At 43.7% G+C, this 19,010-nt stretch overlaps 5 protein-coding genes across 6 annotated transcripts; 1 reads left to right on the forward strand and 4 right to left on the reverse strand.

Annotated features, from left to right (window-relative positions):
* Positions 1–278: 278 nt before the first annotated feature.
* Positions 279–2,457, reverse strand: LOC133465907 (methionine-R-sulfoxide reductase B1-A-like). 2 transcript variants are annotated; one of them, XR_009784777.1, is made up of 5 exons: positions 2,304–2,457; positions 1,780–1,922; positions 1,597–1,711; positions 1,054–1,232; positions 279–787 (listed from the first exon to the last, which is right to left on the reverse strand). XR_009784777.1 is itself a non-coding variant. In XM_061749074.1 (4 exons), the coding sequence occupies exons 1-4, from the start codon at positions 2,356–2,358 to the stop codon at positions 768–770; spliced, it is 333 nt and encodes a 110-aa protein (XP_061605058.1). In that variant the 5' UTR covers positions 2,359–2,457; the 3' UTR covers positions 279–767. The 2 variants fall into 2 exon arrangements, 1 of the variants encoding a protein (XP_061605058.1); XM_061749074.1 differs by lacking the exon at positions 1,054–1,232.
* Positions 2,458–3,415: 958 nt separating this feature from the next.
* On the reverse strand, positions 3,416–8,688 carry LOC133465904 (large ribosomal subunit protein uL3-like). Its single transcript, XM_061749071.1, has 10 exons — positions 8,545–8,688; positions 8,220–8,412; positions 7,190–7,358; positions 6,981–7,116; positions 6,335–6,521; positions 5,101–5,261; positions 4,933–5,034; positions 3,982–4,077; positions 3,785–3,904; positions 3,416–3,696 (listed from the first exon to the last, which is right to left on the reverse strand). The coding sequence occupies exons 1-10, from the start codon at positions 8,545–8,547 to the stop codon at positions 3,637–3,639; spliced, it is 1,227 nt and encodes a 408-aa protein (XP_061605055.1). The 5' UTR covers positions 8,548–8,688; the 3' UTR covers positions 3,416–3,636.
* A 1,101-nt stretch (positions 8,689–9,789) lies between these two features.
* Positions 9,790–10,897, forward strand: ndufb10 (NADH:ubiquinone oxidoreductase subunit B10). The gene is made up of 4 exons (XM_061749073.1): positions 9,790–10,028; positions 10,287–10,425; positions 10,542–10,681; positions 10,762–10,897. Exons 1-4 carry the CDS (start codon positions 9,881–9,883, stop codon positions 10,848–10,850), a joined length of 516 nt encoding a protein of 171 aa, XP_061605057.1. The 5' UTR covers positions 9,790–9,880; the 3' UTR covers positions 10,851–10,897.
* Positions 10,898–11,441: 544 nt separating this feature from the next.
* Positions 11,442–14,651, reverse strand: rps2 (ribosomal protein S2). The gene is made up of 7 exons (XM_061749072.1): positions 14,498–14,651; positions 14,065–14,202; positions 13,884–13,973; positions 13,283–13,390; positions 12,885–13,218; positions 11,651–11,742; positions 11,442–11,567 (listed from the first exon to the last, which is right to left on the reverse strand). Exons 2-7 carry the CDS (start codon positions 14,197–14,199, stop codon positions 11,487–11,489), a joined length of 840 nt encoding a protein of 279 aa, XP_061605056.1. The 5' UTR covers positions 14,200–14,202; positions 14,498–14,651; the 3' UTR covers positions 11,442–11,486.
* A 562-nt stretch (positions 14,652–15,213) lies between these two features.
* Positions 15,214–18,783, reverse strand: rnf151 (ring finger protein 151). Its single transcript, XM_061749640.1, has 4 exons — positions 18,261–18,783; positions 17,066–17,235; positions 16,894–16,990; positions 15,214–15,992 (listed from the first exon to the last, which is right to left on the reverse strand). The coding sequence occupies exons 1-4, from the start codon at positions 18,261–18,263 to the stop codon at positions 15,531–15,533; spliced, it is 732 nt and encodes a 243-aa protein (XP_061605624.1). The 5' UTR covers positions 18,264–18,783; the 3' UTR covers positions 15,214–15,530.
* Positions 18,784–19,010: the final 227 nt, after the last annotated feature.

The following is a 19,010-nucleotide window of genomic DNA, read 5'->3' on the forward strand; positions in this document are numbered from 1 at the left end:
GATATGTCCTAGAGCTCCTCATCTTGCATCCACACCTTTACGAGCTTTTACCAGCACAACTCTGGCAACTCAGCTTCTTCCATCCACGGCTCCAAAGAACCCAGCTGATGCATTACGTAGGCTAACCTCCAGGATGAACTTGAGTGACCTGTTAAATGGATTGGTTAAAGGTAAAAGGTTGACTTGATGTGCTTTACTTAAACTTCACTGGAAAATGTGACACTGCTTCATGCTACGCCATTGACAATATGGCAAAATATTCAGTCGGAACAAAAAGGTACGTTCAAATATATTTATTAGATTTGTTTCCTTAAACATGCCGCTGGAGTTAAGTGGCTAAGTACTGGTTCTTTTCATCACGAGATAATGGATAGTATTTTAATAAATATTAAAATATGTTACATCTGTTTTATCATACATTTCCTTGATTGACAAAAATAGACCCAACATTGTGTTTACATGTTAATATTCTGAGGATGAAAACGTAACAATGAATTTCTAAGATGTTCCAGAAGATAAAAACTCAACGAGTGCAAAAGTTAGCTAAGGCTTTCCTGAGTCTCAATTACTGCATGACAAAAAAAAAGTATTTTTTGTTTGTTTGTTTTACTGTTGCTGTCCAGTGAGGCCAGGGTCCATCAGAACTCTGGTGCTGCCGGGTCGGGCTTTTTCCCCAGAGCGCGTCATTCGCTGTCCGCACTTACTGAGCATCATCAACATCTGCGAATGTTTACAAGTCAAGCTGAACTTCCTCCTCAACGCTCACTTTACTGTCCATCAACCTTTTCTGTGAAGAGAAGCAAAAACATGAGGTGGCATCGTGTGGACTTTTCACATACGTTTGCCTTAATAAAGTATGCTAGCTTACTGCTAACACACAATACAAAACACCACATACAGGTTAATGAAACTAGCATCCATGCAGTAGTGTTATAACCCTTTAAGCAACGATTACTTGAACACAAACCGCAGCAACACATGCAGACAGACAATATAACAATACAGGCATATATTATTTATCCTCTGCGAAAAAAATATATTACTGCAGCTTACCGAGTAACTTGTGAAATTCTTCGTTCGTGTCCGTATTACACTTCCCTTTGGTGGCCCAGGCGCAATGTGTGGCGGGAACGGAATAATGCCATTTCCATTTATTTCAATGGGGAAAGACGATTTGACATAGAAATTCCGAGCACGGCCATGGAATGAATTTTACTCGCAAGTCTGGGCACCTAAGTATCATTTTGAAGAACAAGTTGAGCAAATTGTGTGACTACTGAGCCAAGTATTCCGTACCCCCAATTTTTTTTTTTTTTTTTTTTAACAATTGCAAAAGCGTCACCAGTTCTCAACAAATTAAACTCAATTAAAAAAAGTAATGCTCATTGATGATACAGCAATGTTGTCATCGTGTCCAAGAAAAGCAAAGTATTGACTTTTGCCTATGTCATCTTTGCTGTTCAGACCAGAGAGTTCTTGAAAAATGCTGTGATGGGTTCACAATTGTTCTCAGTTCATTTAGTTCTTTGACATTTACGCTCGGCGACAGCAATTCTCAACATTCAGAGGGAATTCCAGATTCTATTACTACTGTACCTTTAGGGATGAACTTTAGTGAGCTGCTGAATATTCAAAAACGAGACAAGCCTTTAGCAGGCCCGTCGTTGACAAACTCGTGGCCGAGGCCATTTCCACACATGCCACACAACACCTAGAGTCAAAGACAAAATTCCATCAATGCTTTCTAACAGACAAATGGCGGTTTTCTTGCGATTGTACCTTGAAGGCTCCAGGGCTCTCCTGGCGTTTGGCCACGCTGTCTTGGCGGACGGTCTCCGTGAAGGCCGGCCAGGGAGACGAATGCTCGTACTTGGAGCGGCTGGAGAACAGATGGTGATCACACTTGGCGCATGCGTAAATTCCTAAAGGATGACAGAAGTTGAGAGAAGAGTGAGATGACGCTGACACTAAGTTACAATACAGCGTTTAGATTCCCCCATTAGGATTGGATGAAGTGGAAAGCTTTTAGTTTTGCTGTACAAATGAAAAGTCAACATGGTGAGCACCTGAATAACACCAATAGGGAATGACAACTTTTGTTGTTATGTCTCCGAAAGATTGTATTTGACTACACAGCAGTCGACATATTTACAAAAAGACACTTGAAAAAAAGCTGCTGCTTGGCTAGCCGGCTAGCCGGCTAGCCAGCTAGCAAGCTACCGTTGACGTCGAACGTTAAGCCCATTAAATGACAACCGATTAAGAAACAACACCAAGTAAAGCGTCGTCAGCGGTAACGTTACCTGGTGTGAAATGGTCTTTATAAACCTCCCGACCGTAGAAGGAACAGAACGACATTTCCACCGGTGTTGGCTCAGAAGTACAACACGCGAGAAACAAAGCGTACGCGACAACTTCCGGGCCGGCCTAAAACCAAACCACTTTCAAAATAAAACCGGAAATGACATGGGCAAACCCCCAGCAATGTTTGAAGTAACATTCTAAAAACATGTAAAAAAGAAGCGAACCAGTTGAATATTCTCAACTCTTTCAAACTAGATGTAGTAATTCATGCTCATTTTTCAACTTCCACACAAGTGATAAAGCAAATTCATGACAAATCTTGAGAGCGTTTTGCCGTCATTCGACTCCACTTCTGGTCGATTCTCTTCGTATTATTCATTTTTCACGATCGCCAGGCAATCGCGTCTTCGCCAGGCGTCCAATCTGAAAACGCATCTGATGCAGACAGCCGCTGTGACGTGTCAAAATGTTCCCACCGAAGCCGATTGGAGGTTTTGTCAGGGGACTTTGGGCTCACGATGGTCACAAATTTGCAGGCAGACTGAAAATGAGCATCTTCCCTGTTCTCATCATCAAAGTGAAATCTGACAATCAGAACATTCTGCAGACAGGAAGTTTTGCGTTTTGAGAAAATGAAGAAAAATGATCAAGGGGGGGAAATTGGTTTATTATAATCCTTTTAAACCAATGAGTCTCAAAGTGTGATAGTCAAAAGAACCACCATAGCTTCCGTTCAGTTGTATTTAACTTTTGAGTTAGAGACATTTGCCTATTTAATACAAACTTGTTGTTATTGAACATTTATTTAGTTTTCATTTTTATGTGGAATACATTTTTTTCATTTCTCTATATTCAAATGCAGTGTTGATGTTCAAACTGCAAAATATTAAATAATATCAAATGTTCTTTTTTTTTGAAATAAAATAAAAGTGTTTCGATCAACACCGTATTGTAATGTTGGTGACGGCATTGGTGTAATGCATCCGAGGCGCCTTTCTATACACTCAAGCTTTGGTGCCACCTGGTGGCATATTGGTGTCAAGCACCGATGTTGAACCAAGATTAGCGCAATGGAAAATGTATGGAAGGAGAATGAAATTTCAACTCTGTATTCAAGTACATGTTTACTGTTTATTCTAGTCCGCTTAATGCGAAAATGACAAATTTTGCAAGCACTTAGTCTTCTATGCCCAAAATAAAAATGTTGCTGATGTCATAAGCGTCTCCTGTGGATTAAATCAAAACGTGTTCAAACCCTTTATTTGTAATGATACATTTCACCTTCCTTCTGAAAAACTGCAAGCTTCATTTTGGTTCAAATACTCCAAATTTTTAGATCTCTTCTGGTTGAGGCTCCGGCACAGTCTTGAAGGCATCCATCTTTCGTGGGCCCTGCAGGTAAGTCACGGGTCAGAGGTCAGCAGAACCATTGAAGAAATCCAAACACGGTTGTGTAATCGAGAAGAAGGAAGTCAGTGACCATAAAAGCGCTTTTCTCCTGCGCGGTCTGGAAGCGACCGTGACCAAACTTGGACGTGGTGTCAATGAACTTGAGCTCGATGGCTTCCAACGATTTGCGAGACGTGTGCACCAGCAAAGACTTGCGGAAAGCGGGAAGATGCCTGTGAATTTTCCATGTGATGAAGCTCCGTTTAAAAAAGGTCCGGTCAGACTTACCTTCCGGAGGGTGAGGGCACGTTTTTTGGCGCCGACTACGCAACCTTTCACCATGACAAAATCATTCTTCACGTCGCCGTAGTGCGGGAAGCCTCCCTGCGGCGGAAATTAGGACACGACAGCATTGACGGTGGGGAAAATTTAAGCCTCGACAAATATTAGGATGTATAATGACAATCAAATGCAAGAGCAGTTGCGAATGCAGCGGATATATTAAGACATGTAAGATATATTATTTATGATGTGCAAATAACAATGAATATTACTGCAGCTTACTGAGGAGTTGTGACCGTGTATCTGCATGTATTACACTGCCAAGGCGTGCACACCAGAAAGAGGAGCACAACATCCATTGAATTGAAGCAAGAAATAGGGCCAAAACTTGAATTCCATTTTGTTTAATTGTTTTTACGAAGTATATAACACTGGACGACTGGTTAGCACATCTGCATCACAGTTCTGAGGACCGGGTTCAAATGCCGGCCCCGGCCGGCTGTGTGGAGTTGGAGTGTTCTCACCCGTTCCTGCGTGGGTTTTCTCCGGGGACTCCGGTTACCTCCCACATCCCAAAAACATGCGTGGTCGGTTAACTGAAGACTCTAAATTGCCCGTCGGTGTGAATGTGAGTGCCAATGGTTGTTTGTTTATATGTGCCCTGCGATTGGCTGGCGACCGGTTGAGGGTGTACCCCGCCTCTCGCCCGAAGATAGCTGGGTTAGGCTCCAGCACGCTTGCGACCCGCGTGAGGAAAAGCGGTACAGAAAATGGATGGATGGGTTGGGTTTTTGGGGTTGCCTGGAACGGATTAATGGCATTTTCATTTGTTTCAATGGGGAAAGATGATTTGAGATACGAGTGTTTTCAGTTCAAAGAATGGTCACGGAACGAATTAAAACTCGTGCGGTCAAATGTGCTAGGCAGCCCTGCTCTACAGCCTCCAAATGGAAATACCATGGGTGTGATGGTCTTCTGGCTGATGTCATAATCGGTGGAGGCGTTATTCCGGACGACCTTTCCATCCTGGATGTGAAGCCCCCGACCGATTCGATAGATCTGAGAAGAGCAGCAGTTAGTTGCAAGGCAATAATACATTGGCGTATTCGCTACACCGCAGGTCACCTTCTTGTTGATCTCAGTCCGGTGGTGAAAACCCTTCTGTCCGGCCCGCGCGATGCTGAATCCCACTTGAGCCGGATGCCACGCGCCGATGCACGCCACCTTCCGCAGACCCTTGTGGGTCTTCCTGGGGAGCTTCTTTGTGTGCCAGCGGCTTGTCACACCTATCAGCACGTGACCAATGAGTGCACCTGTAGAACTTTTCATAAACAATAGGTGCCAGGCTACATCCGGGTGGCAGAACGCCAGTGAGCCCCAAGTCATCGATAGGATAATCGGTAGAATACGCAATTCTAAAAATATTCGATAGTCGGAGTCCTGCTCATGAATATTCCTTACACACATAATACCGATGACCGGAACTGAAAACGATAGCAAAAACTTGTACACTTCCACGTCCTTCAAAATAATTTGAATTCATTTCCGTTGTTGAACCAGGAAAGCCAATTAAGAACAGGTTCTCATTTACAATGCCAACCTGGAGGCAATTTAGGGTTCAGTGTCTTGCCCAAGGAGACGGTCGGAGCCGGGATCTTACCCTCAGGTCAGTGGACGCGCTACCAACTGAGCCACAGCCGCCCTAAAACTGTTGGGCTTTAGGGCCTCCTCACCCACAGGTTGCAGCAGATTGTTATTTGGAAGTGGGCTACCAAAGGCGCCTTACACCAAGCATTGTCCTCTACGCTGAGAAGAATATGGTTCCAATTGTTGTTTTTGGGCCTTTATTTGTAGTTTTTGCTCTATTTATTCCCCTTTTAATATATATATATATATATATATATATATATATATATATATATATATATATGACCCTCTTCCACACCTATCCAATGAAAAATGTACTTGACGAAAATATTCGGCGGTGGCAGTACACGGTTGGATTCCAGTTGACGAATATAATGTCCACCGCAGTGAATGAGTGAATGATCATGTCAACTCTGAATTTTGGAATCCGCTCACCTGCTGAAATGTAAATCACGGCTCGCGTTTCGTCTACCTTCCAAGCAATTTACCTCACATGACATCTTCCTCTCGACTGAAACGTCACACATTCAAAGTAGAGCAGTAGTGACGAAGGCCAAAGTCATTCATTCAATTGCTCTGCCATCGTCGAACGATGACATAATAAGAAGGTTTGTCATCAGAGATCAGATGGGTAAAGATGCTGCCACCTGGAAGTATGTGTGACATTATGATTAAATAATATATATGACTTTCTGGACAACTTGCAACTAACCTTTGAAGCCATGACCCTTGCTGACCCCGATGACATCAATCAACTCATCCTGGTGGAAAACAGCGGACACGGGAACAGCTCGCTCCAGACGCTCCTTTGCCCAATCCACCTTTTCCAAAATGCTCCCCCCGTTTAACTGCACCTCCAAGATGTGCGCCTTCTTCTGCTTTATGGGCAGCAATCGCATCTGAAAATGAGTAAAGACCAAAGAAGTCCAATGTAGAACCCCGTAGTAAGAAGTAAGACACATTTTTAGCGCTAAAAGTGTGTCTTACACACACACACACACACACACACACACGTTTGAGCGCTCCGCGATAAGAACGTGAGATCACATCAGTGCGTATTGATCGTGTTACCGAGTTGAAGCTTTCGCACACTCTTATAAGTGGTCTTGGTCGCTGCCAAAATGAAGGTTTTCCCCTGGCAAAGTCGAGGGCGTTGTGCTTGAAAATGTTATTTTTAAACTGTCATTTGAAACAGCACCCGCTCCCGACAGCCACGCTTGTTTTGCACAAAGCAGCTGCGAGAGGTGAAATCGAATCTTTCTGTTGCGTGTGGTCAGGTGGATGTTGCCCTTTTGCCACAGTGAAAGCTAGACGTTGCTTTTGAAGAGGTTCTCATCAAAATGGAAACACTGTCTTACCTGAGAGTGAACAATAACCCGAATAACTGAAGAATATTTTTTCATCCGAGTAAAATCCTTGTCCAGCTCTTTCTTTCCTGCCTCATCTTGCCACTTTTGACTGTATTTAGTGAAGGCCTTCTTCTTGCTCTTGTGCCTGCAATAAATAGAAACGTGCACAGAGCTGTGGCAGTCTACCTCATTTTGTAGTGTTCGCATCACACACTTACCAGTTTTTGTAGAATCTGCGCTTGCACTCATCACTGAGATGCTCAGCAAAGATGGTCTTGAGGGCGCGCAGACCTCGCACGGTGCGGATGTAGCCCACCACACCCACCACAATGAGCGGGGGGGTCTCAATGATGGTGACCGCCTCCACCTGTTCGCGCTTCGTTTGCTCTGTGGAGGAAGTAGAACGGTGATTCTCACGGTGTGGTACTAGTCCCACTCGTGGTACATGGGCTCCCTCTCGTGGCACGTGAAAGAATCACTGCCCAAATCAATCGTATTGAACTTTTTAGTACATTTGGATTCTTTTTTTTCTTTTAAACTGTATTCCGGTAAAAATTGTTATTTAGCAGCTGAGAACTCAAATCACAGAGGAGGTGATGACATCGCCAGGGGACACGATCGCTGATGGAAGGAGACCATATAAGGAGGGGCACAATGAGGCGGGCCCCCCTGTCTTGACCTGGAGCCGAGTCGGCCACAGTCTCCATTCTTTTGAACCCTATATTTTTTTTATATTGTTTTGTTAGTTGACAAATCAAGGACAGTGAATCTGAAATCTGTGAGCCGTTATTGGACTACGGATGCGCATCAAGCCTTCTGATTTAGAGAAACGGTTACCCCTGTAAGTAGGATGGGTGAGTAGATACATAATAAGGTCAATAAGTAGGTAGTTGAGTGGGTGGGTGGTTAGGTAGGTAACTATAACTATAGGTAACTATAGGCAGGTCAGGCTGGATGGGATGTTAGGTGTGTAGGTAGGTAGTTCAGCTGTTCACGGAGGGTTTCCTGACATTTGCACCAGGTCTGCACTTTTTATATCCACTGTAGGTGGTCATTTAGTGGGACTTACTGTAGGTAGGTAGGTGGATTGGTGGTGCACAGCTAGGTAGGAAGGCAAGTAAGTACAGTATATTTCAAAGAGGTGCACAAACACGATAGTATTTTTGTATAATAATCAACACAATATCTGAACCGAATTGCTTTTCCGAAAGGAATTTCCACATGCTCCACCGTGCATAATGTACATACTGAGACCAACGCGGTGCACCTCTCTGAGGGTGTGGGTCATGCCAGCCTTGTACCCCAGGAAGGCCGTGAGGTGCACGGGTTTGCCGGGGTCATCTTTAGGCCACGTGCGCACTCTGCCCCTGTGCTTCTTGCTACGCTTGCGAGGGAGAAAGCCCAAGTGTCCGTGGCGTGGAGCGTGGAATTTGCGATGTGACTAGAGGAGAGAGGTCGTAACCCACAGGCAACACACGTTAATGTACAATTCAGTCATTGTACAAAAATCCTAAAACAGGCATGTAGAGGTTTCATTCAAGTAGAATAAAAGCACCACACAAAGACCACTGACCATGTCTGCAGACGCTGATCAGGCGCGGGCTAGCAAGAACAACCTGACGTAGGAAGGCACACAGTGTGAGGCTCTAATTTGGTGTTTGGCCCCACCGAGGAGTCGTGTTCGCTTTCAAACAAAGCACTCTTTGCCAAAGTGAATAAGACGGAAGGAGGGGGCGCTCACAAGTTTAAGCTGATGCAAAAACTAGCGGCGAGGAACGGTTTAACCCAGAATGGAGTGGAGAGAGGGAAAGCTTTCATTGTCAGGGAGCCAAGTTCATCACCTCATTTCAAACTTCATAATTATATCCAGGAGAGCCAACGAAATTGATTTGATTTTTCAAATTAAGGTGACAACAAATGACCAATTCCAGATAAGTGGATGTCACCAAAATAGTTCCAAAAATCATTCATCATTTGAAATATGACTATCAGAGCAACTGCATGTCCAAGGCAAACAAAGTTGAATTTGAAAATGAAAAAATGTTTTTATCAAAATTCCAACAACACCTTGAAATGTGTAGAGATTTGATAAAGAATTTCCCCAAATTGAAAAAAAATTGGTCAATGTGCATATTGCCCGTGACACGACAAATTTTCCTTTTTTCCTTCCTTTAACTCTAAAAAACAACATTCACTTAACGTTGAACTTAAACATAATTTGAACATTACTTTTCGCAAAGCATTACAATTTGACTTAATTTGAGCAAGAATTGGCTTTGTTATTAGACTACGAAATTATGTCTATTTTTGGTTTAGACCACGCAAATGTAACATTTTATTTTGCAGAAATGTAGTTATAATAATAGCTTAAATTCATATAGAGTACTAGTAGAACGACCCGGGTGCACTAGTAGAAGGACTGTGTCTCTTTAGTAGGGTTTAACCCACTACGGGTATTAGCGCCTCGTCCTTCGTAACCTCGGAACGCCGTATGTCGAGATTGGCGCAACCGAGGTCTCCTCATACACGTTTTAAGATCGATATACGACCCTAGTGAGGATACACGGAACGCAAGATGAATGAATGAATATAGATTTTTTTTTAGCTTCTTTGGAGACATCTGCTGGTTGCTCAAAATATAGCACTTTCAACTCCGACCTTTATTCTTCGACCTTTTTGTTTAGTAGAGAATAGTCTTCTGAATTCTACATAATACAATTGTCCAGACATAATGCTTTTAAAAGGCTATCGTATCTTCAGGTGAAACGTTTTCATAAAAATAAAATCCTAGTTTTCGCTGACCTCCAGTTCGCCATTAAACCGTCGCCTGTGCGCATGCGCCACATCGAGAGGCGAAGTGTCGAGGTCGAATTGTAGGATTTCCCCTGCATTGATTGAAATAAGGCAAAATGCCGTCCGACTTTGACAAGGACGCCTATCCGGAGCCTCCTCGGCAGACTCCGGCTGTGAACAAACAGACTGCTTTGCCAAACCCAGCCGTGATTGTTTCCAAGCTCTTCTATTACTCCGTGGACTTGCCTGTCACCACATTTCGAGGTAACCCAAGCTAACACAGCTAGCACAACAAACAACACGCCTAACGACCAACTATCGATTAAACGCACATTGTTAACTATGACACAAATTACAATTTTACTGTATACTGTATGAGTGAATGATCCCCAACACAGCCCTTGTGCGTTTTGTTCGCTGAGCTAGCATCAAACTATCATCTACACGGCCTCCCTTGTTTCAAACATTTATATATATATATATATATATGCATTTTATAAATGTGCTTTCTTCACTTTCTAGAGGTTGTCGACAGCATTCAGGCTAAAAACAAGTCCGTCTACTACCACCAGAAGTTCCGCCGCGTTCCCGACCTGACCCAGTGCCAACACGGCGACTACCTGTGCTACTACGAGGCTGAGATGCAGTGGAGGAGAGACTAGTGAGAGGATTTCATGCATTCACTAAAATGGACACCAACTGTAAACTTCATCTGGTACACTTGCACAAGCTAATGAGATGCAATGCAAAAGTTGTATCATTGTTTTTCTACCTCAGCAAAGTGGACCAGGAGATCGTGAAGGTGGTCCAGGAGCGTATGCGGGCCTGCCAGCAGAGAGAAGGCTTCAGCTTCCAGCAGAACTGTTCTAAAGAGATAGAGCAGTTCAATGAGGTTACCAAGAATTACCAGTTACGCTGTAAGTTCTGCACTTCATTGCTTCACTCAACTACAATTAGACTTTTGACCTTGGCTGTCATTGTTTTCTTCTTGGCCCAGATGGCGACCTGGGTGCGTATGCCAGCGGCAGAAAATGCCTCATGAAGCAAAAAGAGAGGATGATGGCAGCGCAGATGCAAAATGCTTAAATCCTCTTGTCTGTGTAATAGTTGTAAAATAAAGTAGCTAAATACTTTTTTAGTCTCTTGTTTTACCATCCAGTGTATAAAAAAAAAAGCATTTTAAACAATTTCGGTTGGTTTAAAGTTTTTGTACTTGAACAAGTAAATATAAAATCTTGGTATGTTCAAAGTATAATCCAAGGATCACAAGTAGTCTGCAGGGCTGTTCTAAAAATAGCTCACCAGTAAATGGGGCATTCTAATTTCCTAGGAATATTAGTGATCATAGGAAGTTGTAAACAAGATATAGGAAGTGTTGCATATGCCTACCTTGTTTAATCACTTTTTCAATTGTGAAAAATCAATACGATGATCATTGCCTTCACCTAGATAAAAGGATGTGGGGCCAGACCTTAGTACAAATTGTGGCTTTTGTGTTGGTCCAGTGTTGCTACACTAGTAGTCCTTCACATTAGTACCCAATAAGCAACAGTTTGAAAAAAGTTGGTGCTACTTGCACTCTAGCATTATTTTGTGACTTGGCTCAGTATTTTTGATACATCTTAAATGAATCCCAGCTTGTAGTGTTTTGGTGACAGACAAGGAACAAGAACAGGCCATTTTCTCCAACTTTTATTTTAACAGTAGGTCTGTACAAAAAGTTTAGGAGGTTGGCGGCTGGATGGGCTGGCCTCTCTGCACGGACACTCGTGTGTGAGTCTTGGCCAGATGGTCAGTGAACTCCTGAAACAAAAGAAAAATGTCCGCTTTAATTAAGACTTGCTGCTCGACAAGTCGGCAATGAAACGAGCGCTGAGCCTTCAGACCTGGTAGGGAGACTTGGTGAAGACAGTCTCCTTCCAGAGGTCAGGGGTCAGGTAGCTGTAAGTCTTGGAGATTGCATCAAAGGTGGCCTTGGCTGGAGGAGCGAGAAGAATTCTTAAACCCAGTTCGAACAGTTTAGCCGCAGCAGCTTATTTAGTGAGAAGTGTCGCGTGCCGCTCCGAGGACCGGAAGAGACCCCAGCGAGTCTCTCGGCCGGAAATTACAAACGGCACTCGTTACTGTATCTCCAGTTAACGACAACACCACCACGGGCAGGTGAAGCTGAGCAGAGTGAGGAGAAAGAGCAGCTCCCACACACACAACCCACATTTAAAAAGCCTTCCCCAGCTGCAGTGGTACCTCGACTTGCGAGTAACCAAACTTAGGAGTTGAGTGTTAAAACTGAACAAAAATAATTGTATTAACCCAGAAACTTACAAAAGTCTCCTAGCTTCATGCTAACAAAGCAAAAAGCCATAGACGTGCCAGCGAAATCAGCATCAACGTTTCGCGAAATCAAGATTAAAAATGTATTTGAACACAAGCAGTAGCACTTGCTCACAGGCATATATTCTGTGCTAAAAAACTGTCGTCGCAGTTCTGGTGCTACAACTTGTTTTTCATGTGTATTATACTGCCCCCTGTTGGCCAAGCACACCAGAATGAGCGGCACAATGCCCATTGAATTATCACGATGCGCCTTTTAATACTTTACATTTTACATTTCATTAGGTTTAGGGCTGCAGCTAACAATTTTGATAATCTTCCAATTATTTGATTCACTGATGAATTGGATTTTGAAATATTTTTTCATTTTTCATTTATTTTAAAAAAGACTTTCAAATTGACTACAGAAAATGCTAACAATTGATTTGGATTTAGTTACGGTTTTGTTTGTAAGCAAAAAAAGGTTTTAAAAAGTAAGCGCAAATGCTTGCAAATAAAACAAAGCAGCCTGCTTTCATGGAGGACTACATCAAGCGGAGAATATTTACTGTTGAGAGGCCAAAATTCTAAGCATTTGGAACATTTTTCAGTTAATCAAATGTTATTGTACATTTTTAAGTACATCATTAAAAAAAAAAAAACTTTTTTGTTGAATGGCATTTCCATTGACTTGAACAAGGAAAGAGGATTGGGTCATAAAAACGATTCAACTCTGCAGTCGAGGAGGCACCACTGGATATCGCAGCCCCCCACGCCCCATAAACGGGCCTTCACTGTGGTCATAATTACCAAAGTTGCCGAGGGTGGCGGTGCAGCCCCTGGCGGAGGTGTAGCAGTCGTCAATTCCGGCCATCATGAGCAGCTTCTTGGGCACAGGAGCCGACACGATGCCGGTACCACGGGGCGCGGGGATGAGACGCACCAGCACCGAACCGCAGCGGCCCGTTACCTTGCAGGGCACCGTGTGGGGCTTGCCGATCTTGTTTCCCCAGTAGCCCCGTCTGACAGGCACGATGGACAGCTTGGCCAGGATGATGGCGCCTCGGATGGCGGTGGCCACCTCCTTGGAGCACTTGACTCCCAGGCCCACGTGCCCGTTGTAGTCACCGATGGCAACGAAGGCCTGGAAAGACGAGCGCCGCTCACTTCGGGAGCGCCATTGTGGGGAGCGTCACATCTGACCTCACCTTGAACCTGGTGCGCTGACCGGCTCTGGTCTGCTTCTGGACAGGCATGATCTTCAGCACCTCATCTTTCAGACCAGAACCTAAGAAGAAATCGATGATTTCAGACTCCTGGAAGGTGACAAAAGATGTTGGTTGTGATTAAAGTTTCTACATAGGAGCATAAAGCCTGAAAATAAATAAATGCATATAACCAGTCACGAAATTAAGTACACCTGATCATTTCAATTCAAGATGACAATTTCTTCCCATAAAAGATCAGTACACTTAATTTGATTGTCCGATTTCTCTGTTAAACAATGCATTGAAATGCAGTGTATCGTGTTGAAAACTTTCAGTGATTACAGCGTGTGATGGGTATTTTCAGGCTTGAACTGTATTGCATTGTTTTTTCTTTTGTATTAAATATTTTCTAGACATTTTTTTTTGCCGGCAAACAGTTAAAATGCGAGCCATGCAGCCGAAAGAGACATACAAGTAGTCATTTTGGTTGAATGAGACAACAGACAATGAGAAGAGAAACATAATGGCAGAAAGAGAAAATAAAAAAATATATTCGAGAAACCCTAATGAGGAGGCGTTTATTTCCTAAACTGGAACTCACCTTGATGGGCAGCGAGTAGAGATAGATCTCCTCCAGTGACTTGATCTTCACGTCCTTAACCAGGCGACCCAGCTTGGTGACGGGCACCCACTAAAAACGCAAAAACAATGAAAAGGAGTCCTTCTTCGTATATATCGACGCGATTGGGCGCATTTAAGAGCGTCCAAAAAGCTCCACTCACTTCCTTGTCCTCGGCCTTGCCTCCCCGGGCACCGCGGCCTCTCCCACGGCCTCTGCCGCGTCCACGGCCCCGGCCGCGGCCACGGTCACCAAAGCCTCCGCGAAAACCTCCTCTACCACCGGCGTCGTCCGCCATTTGCTGTGGAATCAAACGCCAGGCATTACACGAAGCCTAAACACGATCAAGGTCGGGCCCGCTTTCAAGTACTCGGGACTTCACCGACTCTTAATAAAACACGAGCGTCGCCGCCATATTCGGGAGTGCGACGACACAATTGTGTCCAAAATGTATTAAAACACACGTCAATATCATCGGCTACACTAAATAATGTGCTGTAACGACGTATTGTGGCAGCTGGCGATAGGATAGGGAGGAGGATGTGTAAGATTTTGAAGGATTCTGCGTTCAAATGTGTGCACTACGTCGTACTTACGTGATCGCTAACACGAGAAGAAGGACGAGTTCCGGGCCCGCCGGCTTTTAGTCACACGAAACATCGCGATATTTGGATACAAGCTCCCTACACATACTGCCCCCGAGCGGCAACTTTTCACTACAACGTCCCTTATTTGTCCATCCATCCATTTTCTGAGCCGCTTCTCCTCACGCGGGCGTGCTGGAGCCAATCCCAGCCATCATCGGGCAGGAGGCGGGTTTCACCCTGAACTGGTTGCCAGCCAATCGCAGGGCACATAGGAACAAACAACCGGTCGCACTCACATTCACACCTACGGGCCATTTAGAGTTGTCTGTCTATGTTTCTATGTTTTCTTATTCCCAAAGTCCTACTTTTCGCAAATACGGCTCACAAATCTGTCCAGGTCTGTGTAAGTGAGCACTTCTTTGCCAAGATAATCCATCCACCTCACATATCGAGATTCTGATGAGACGCTATGATCATCGCACAGGCGTGCCTTTGGCTGCCCACAATAAAAGGCCACTCTAGAAGAGCAGTTTGATCACACTGCACAACACATCAGCAGTCGCAAGAAGTTCTTGAAAAATGATACAGTGTATATATTTAATATATCAAAATGTTACTTCTTATTTCATAAAAATAACTGATGGAAAAGGTACATTTGTTTGCAGTACAGTAGTCCTTTTTTTTTTTTTTTTTTTACACTTTTTTGAATAAAAAATGGGGGGAAAGACATTTCTGTTAATATTGACATCCCAAACTTTGAAGGTAAACATATTTTGCTTTCTTTACAATGAAAATAAATATTTCAATTTCAGTTTTTGAAAAAGGACACTTTGTGTGAAAAATGTACTGTATTTTTAGTCCATTAGTCCATATAGTTGCATGTTTAGTAATCCTCGTTTTATTTACAATATGAGCACACAAATGTTACAAATTCACTCAGTTTAATGTGATGATCAACCGAGCTGCATATTCCAACACACGACATCAATTGAAATGAACACATTTAGAAACGCGGCAGCAGGAATTGTTCTTCCCTCGACCGTCAGCCGTCGCTGCTGAATCTGGTCCGTGCGGATCTGGAGGTGCCCTCCCCGGAGTCCTCGTTCACCTTGTGCAGCTCGTCCGTGACCTGCAGACTCTCGCATATTAGCCCCATTTGCCTCTTCATGTGCGCCATGGTGTTCTGCATCCTCCTCATCTTGCGCTGCAGGGCGGCGGCGATGGCCCCGTGGTTCCTGCTCTTAGCCTGGTACTGCAGCTTGAGCTCCATGTAGCAGTTGTGCTGCGCCCGCGTGCGGTGGCACAGCACGGTGCCGCAGCCCATGTGGCACTGCTGGCGCCAGTGCTCGCAGTGGCGCGCGTGAGTCTCCAGGTCGCGGCGGAGCAGCTGCGCCCGGCACCCGGCGTACGGGCAAGGTACCAGCTCGTACAAGCAGTTCAGGCTGTGGGAGTATTGCTCCGAGAGGGGAAGCGTCGCCGCGCAGCCACGGATCTCGTTCTTACACTGGAAAAGATGAGGCACGCTCGACTTTACGTGACGAAATAATAGGACTAATGCATTTTAATAAGCACTTTTCAGGGCACTCAACGACGCTTTACAATTGCAAAGCAAATGTATTTCTGTAGCACATTTCATACACATACATTTCATTTCGTAACTCAAATTTACTATTGGTTCACTCCACAGTGCCACCTAGTGGTAGTAAGCTACTTGTGTAGCATGTCTGCCATTCTGCACCTACGGCCCTCTGACCACCATCAAACATTCAACCGCATCCTTTGAAATTGAAAGAATGAAAAAGTTTGTATTTCATTGATGAATTCATTGCAGCCCCTTCTGGTGTGTGCGACTTGGCCAATGGGAGACAGTCTAATACAGTCATGAAAACACAAACGAAGAAGACTTTCACAACTCCTGTTAAGTGATTCAGTAAACTGCAGTAGTATTACTTGTTTTTCGCAGAGGATAAAGAATATATGCTTGTCAGTATTGTTAAACTTTCTACATGTGTTGACGCACCATTTGTGTTCAAATTTCCATTGTTTAAAGGGTTTTAACGCGATGCTATACTTAAGACCACCTAGGGCGTTTTGCATTGTGTGTTAGCATTGGGTCCCCCAAATGCTCAGGGACCTGGGACAGTTCCCCCCCCCCCCCCAGTTCATCGCCACTGAGTGTATATATTTATTTTCATATTATACTTGTTTTTATAGCGTAGTGTGGTGTATTAAGTAATTTATCAAGCTTATTTTGCAGCGTCCATCATAATCACAATGCAAAAAAATAAATCCTTGAATGAACTTTATTCTAAACTTCATTTGAACAACTTTCTCCCCCGACTACTTTGTGAGTGAAGAACAGTAAATGAGTGATACGTGGCAAAGAGTCCTTTTAAAACGCTTACCTTTATCTTCATGCGTCCAATGGACTTGCTCAGTTTGAACATGACAAAGATCATGCCCGCGTGAATCGGCTTTCGGCAGCAGGGGCAAGTCTCCTGTCTGACGAGGACAAACAGCAGTGACTTAGCGGGTGCTTGGAAACATTTTCAGCATTCCGTGTTTAGTTAGTTGCACCTCTTGAGCCACTGCAGAATACATTTCTTGCAGAAGACGTGGTGGCAAGCCGCTCGAACCGGACACCGCAGGACCCCCTGGCATATGGTGCAGATGAGGTCGTAGTCCGGGGTGTCCACAAACCGCTCCACGTCGTAGCCGCCGCTCTGAGATGGCGCATCTGCGTCCGTCTGGAGAGCCGCGAGATCAACGTTAGAAGGTTCGGACAGATTTTAGGGAGATACTTGCCTCGTCGGTGTGTTCTTGCACGTGTCGAAAACAGTGGCGGACTTACCGTTTGGCAAACACATGCAACTGCCTGGGGCCCCGAGACTTCCAGGGGGCCTCCAAACGTCTCATAAAAACTGACAAAGATTTCTTTGATTTTAAAACACTTATTGTTGTAGTCTTAAATCATGTGCTTGAAAACACATCGCAATGCTTAATACGTCATGATCGTTTCGACTGCCCGCCCTTCTCTTCTCATGCAATGGACTAGTCCGTCTCACTGTGCATGTGTAGACTTGCTTCAGGAAGAGGGTAGGCAACAAAACAAAGTTGAATTTGAACCACATATAATTCAATTTCAACTGCTAATCTTGGATAAATGCATTAAAAAACAGAATTTGAATCACATAATTTGAATGTATATTGTTTGTTTGCAATGTTTGTAACCAGTAGTGCCAAAACTGAACTGCAGTTGAAATTGAATTGACAGTATTTGTTAGGAATGGAAGGCCAACTTGAAACTGACTGTAAGATTATGAAATTGTATTCAGTTTCTCCGAAAGGATATTTTATCCTCCGTGGAAATTCAATCCCATTGACCGTGTCGGACATTCGAGGAGTTGAGAGCAGACGCACAGGTCTCCTCCAGCCCAAATGGCCCACAGGCCAACGCTTTCCCATCCCTGGGCTACGTTAGAATTTTCAATATAAAAGCTGGTGACCAAATGGAATTGTTCTGGAAAGGCACGTGACTGTCAACCGTCAATGTTCTTCATTTCATTATAAGACACGTCTACATGTTGAATAGACGTGTCACAAAATTCGTTAGAAGAGTGATGGTCATGGATTTCACGAGCCTCATCAAACAAATGGATAAATAAATAAATCACACATTGTTGTATTTAAGAAGTCAATTTAAGCTCAATTGAATTGTAAGGACATCTTTCAAACATCATCGATTAAAGTGATTAAAAGGGCCTTTCCTCACCATGTTGTTGCTCTCCACGCCGTTATGTTTCCATTCCCGGACAGCAGCTTCACTCCCGCTCGGCTCACGTCACGGCGTTGCGTTCACACCCGTGTTATCGTGACAAAACACGCATACGTGAACATTCCTGACAAAACGTGCATACAAATGACAACAGTGAACAACTGAACAGTCAATAGCGACAACCTGGCCCTCATCTTTCTTTCTTTTTTTTTTTGCGGCGCGTTCTTTCCTTTCCCTGCCGTTCTAGCAGCAAGCAAACTGAACGCGAATGACGGGAATGAACTCCGTTGTGGAATGACCAACATTCCCCGCCTGACATTTGATTATACATTCACATTAACACACAAAGACATTTTAAGTGTTCTAATACGGTAAGCTACTCCAAATAACGCCAAATAAATACTCAGGTAACGTTGATTATTGAACAATAGTGCGTTAACGTTCCAACTCGGATCTCAGACTTCTGGACGTCACAATGGAAAAAGATTCTAGAATATTGCAGAACGCAAACACCGAGTTGGACAAATAAATCACAAAACAACCTTAACTAAACCGTTACGTATGTCACCACACAATCATGACCTCCATAAAAAATAATAATAATATATATATATATATATATATATATATATATATATATATATATATATATATATATATATATATATATATATATATTGACCACAAAGACGCAATGAAAACTACAGTATTTAAATCTAACATACGCCATTTGGTATGGACAAAAGT

This window comes from Phyllopteryx taeniolatus, chromosome 16, assembly GCF_024500385.1.
Source record: "Phyllopteryx taeniolatus isolate TA_2022b chromosome 16, UOR_Ptae_1.2, whole genome shotgun sequence".
Lineage (NCBI taxonomy): Eukaryota > Metazoa > Chordata > Actinopteri > Syngnathiformes > Syngnathidae > Phyllopteryx > Phyllopteryx taeniolatus.

Bases quoted from the DNA above. Each gene is read 5' to 3' on its own strand.
- rps2 (XM_061749072.1), bottom strand. From the start codon at position 14,199: ATGGCGGACGACGCCGGTGGTAGAGGAGGTTTTCGCGGAGGCTTTGGT. The intron at 13,974-14,064 runs GTGAGTGGAGCT...TTGCGTTTTTAG, and splicing joins GCAAGGCCGAGGACAAGGAA to TGGGTGCCCGTCACCAAGCT. The intron at 13,219-13,282 runs GTGAGGTCAGAT...TCGTCTTTCCAG, and splicing joins GTCAGCGCACCAGGTTCAAG to GCCTTCGTTGCCATCGGTGA.
- rnf151 (XM_061749640.1), bottom strand. The intron at 16,991-17,065 runs GTGCAACTAACT...TGTCCTCGTCAG, and splicing joins ATTCTGCAGTGGCTCAAGAG to ACAGGAGACTTGCCCCTGCT. The intron at 15,993-16,893 runs GTAAGCGTTTTA...CATCTTTTCCAG, and splicing joins TTGGACGCATGAAGATAAAG to TGTAAGAACGAGATCCGTGG.
- ndufb10 (XM_061749073.1), top strand. From the start codon at position 9,881: ATGCCGTCCGACTTTGACAAGGACGCCTATCCGGAGCCTCCTCGGCAG. The intron at 10,029-10,286 runs GTAACCCAAGCT...TTCACTTTCTAG, and splicing joins GCCTGTCACCACATTTCGAG to AGGTTGTCGACAGCATTCAG. The intron at 10,682-10,761 runs GTAAGTTCTGCA...TTCTTGGCCCAG, and splicing joins CAAGAATTACCAGTTACGCT to ATGGCGACCTGGGTGCGTAT.
- LOC133465904 (XM_061749071.1), bottom strand. The intron at 5,262-6,334 runs GTTAGTTGCAAG...ACGTGCTGATAG, and splicing joins CAAGGGTCATGGCTTCAAAG to GTGTGACAAGCCGCTGGCAC. The intron at 3,905-3,981 runs GTAAGTCTGACC...GCTTTCCGCAAG, and splicing joins GTGCCCTCACCCTCCGGAAG to TCTTTGCTGGTGCACACGTC.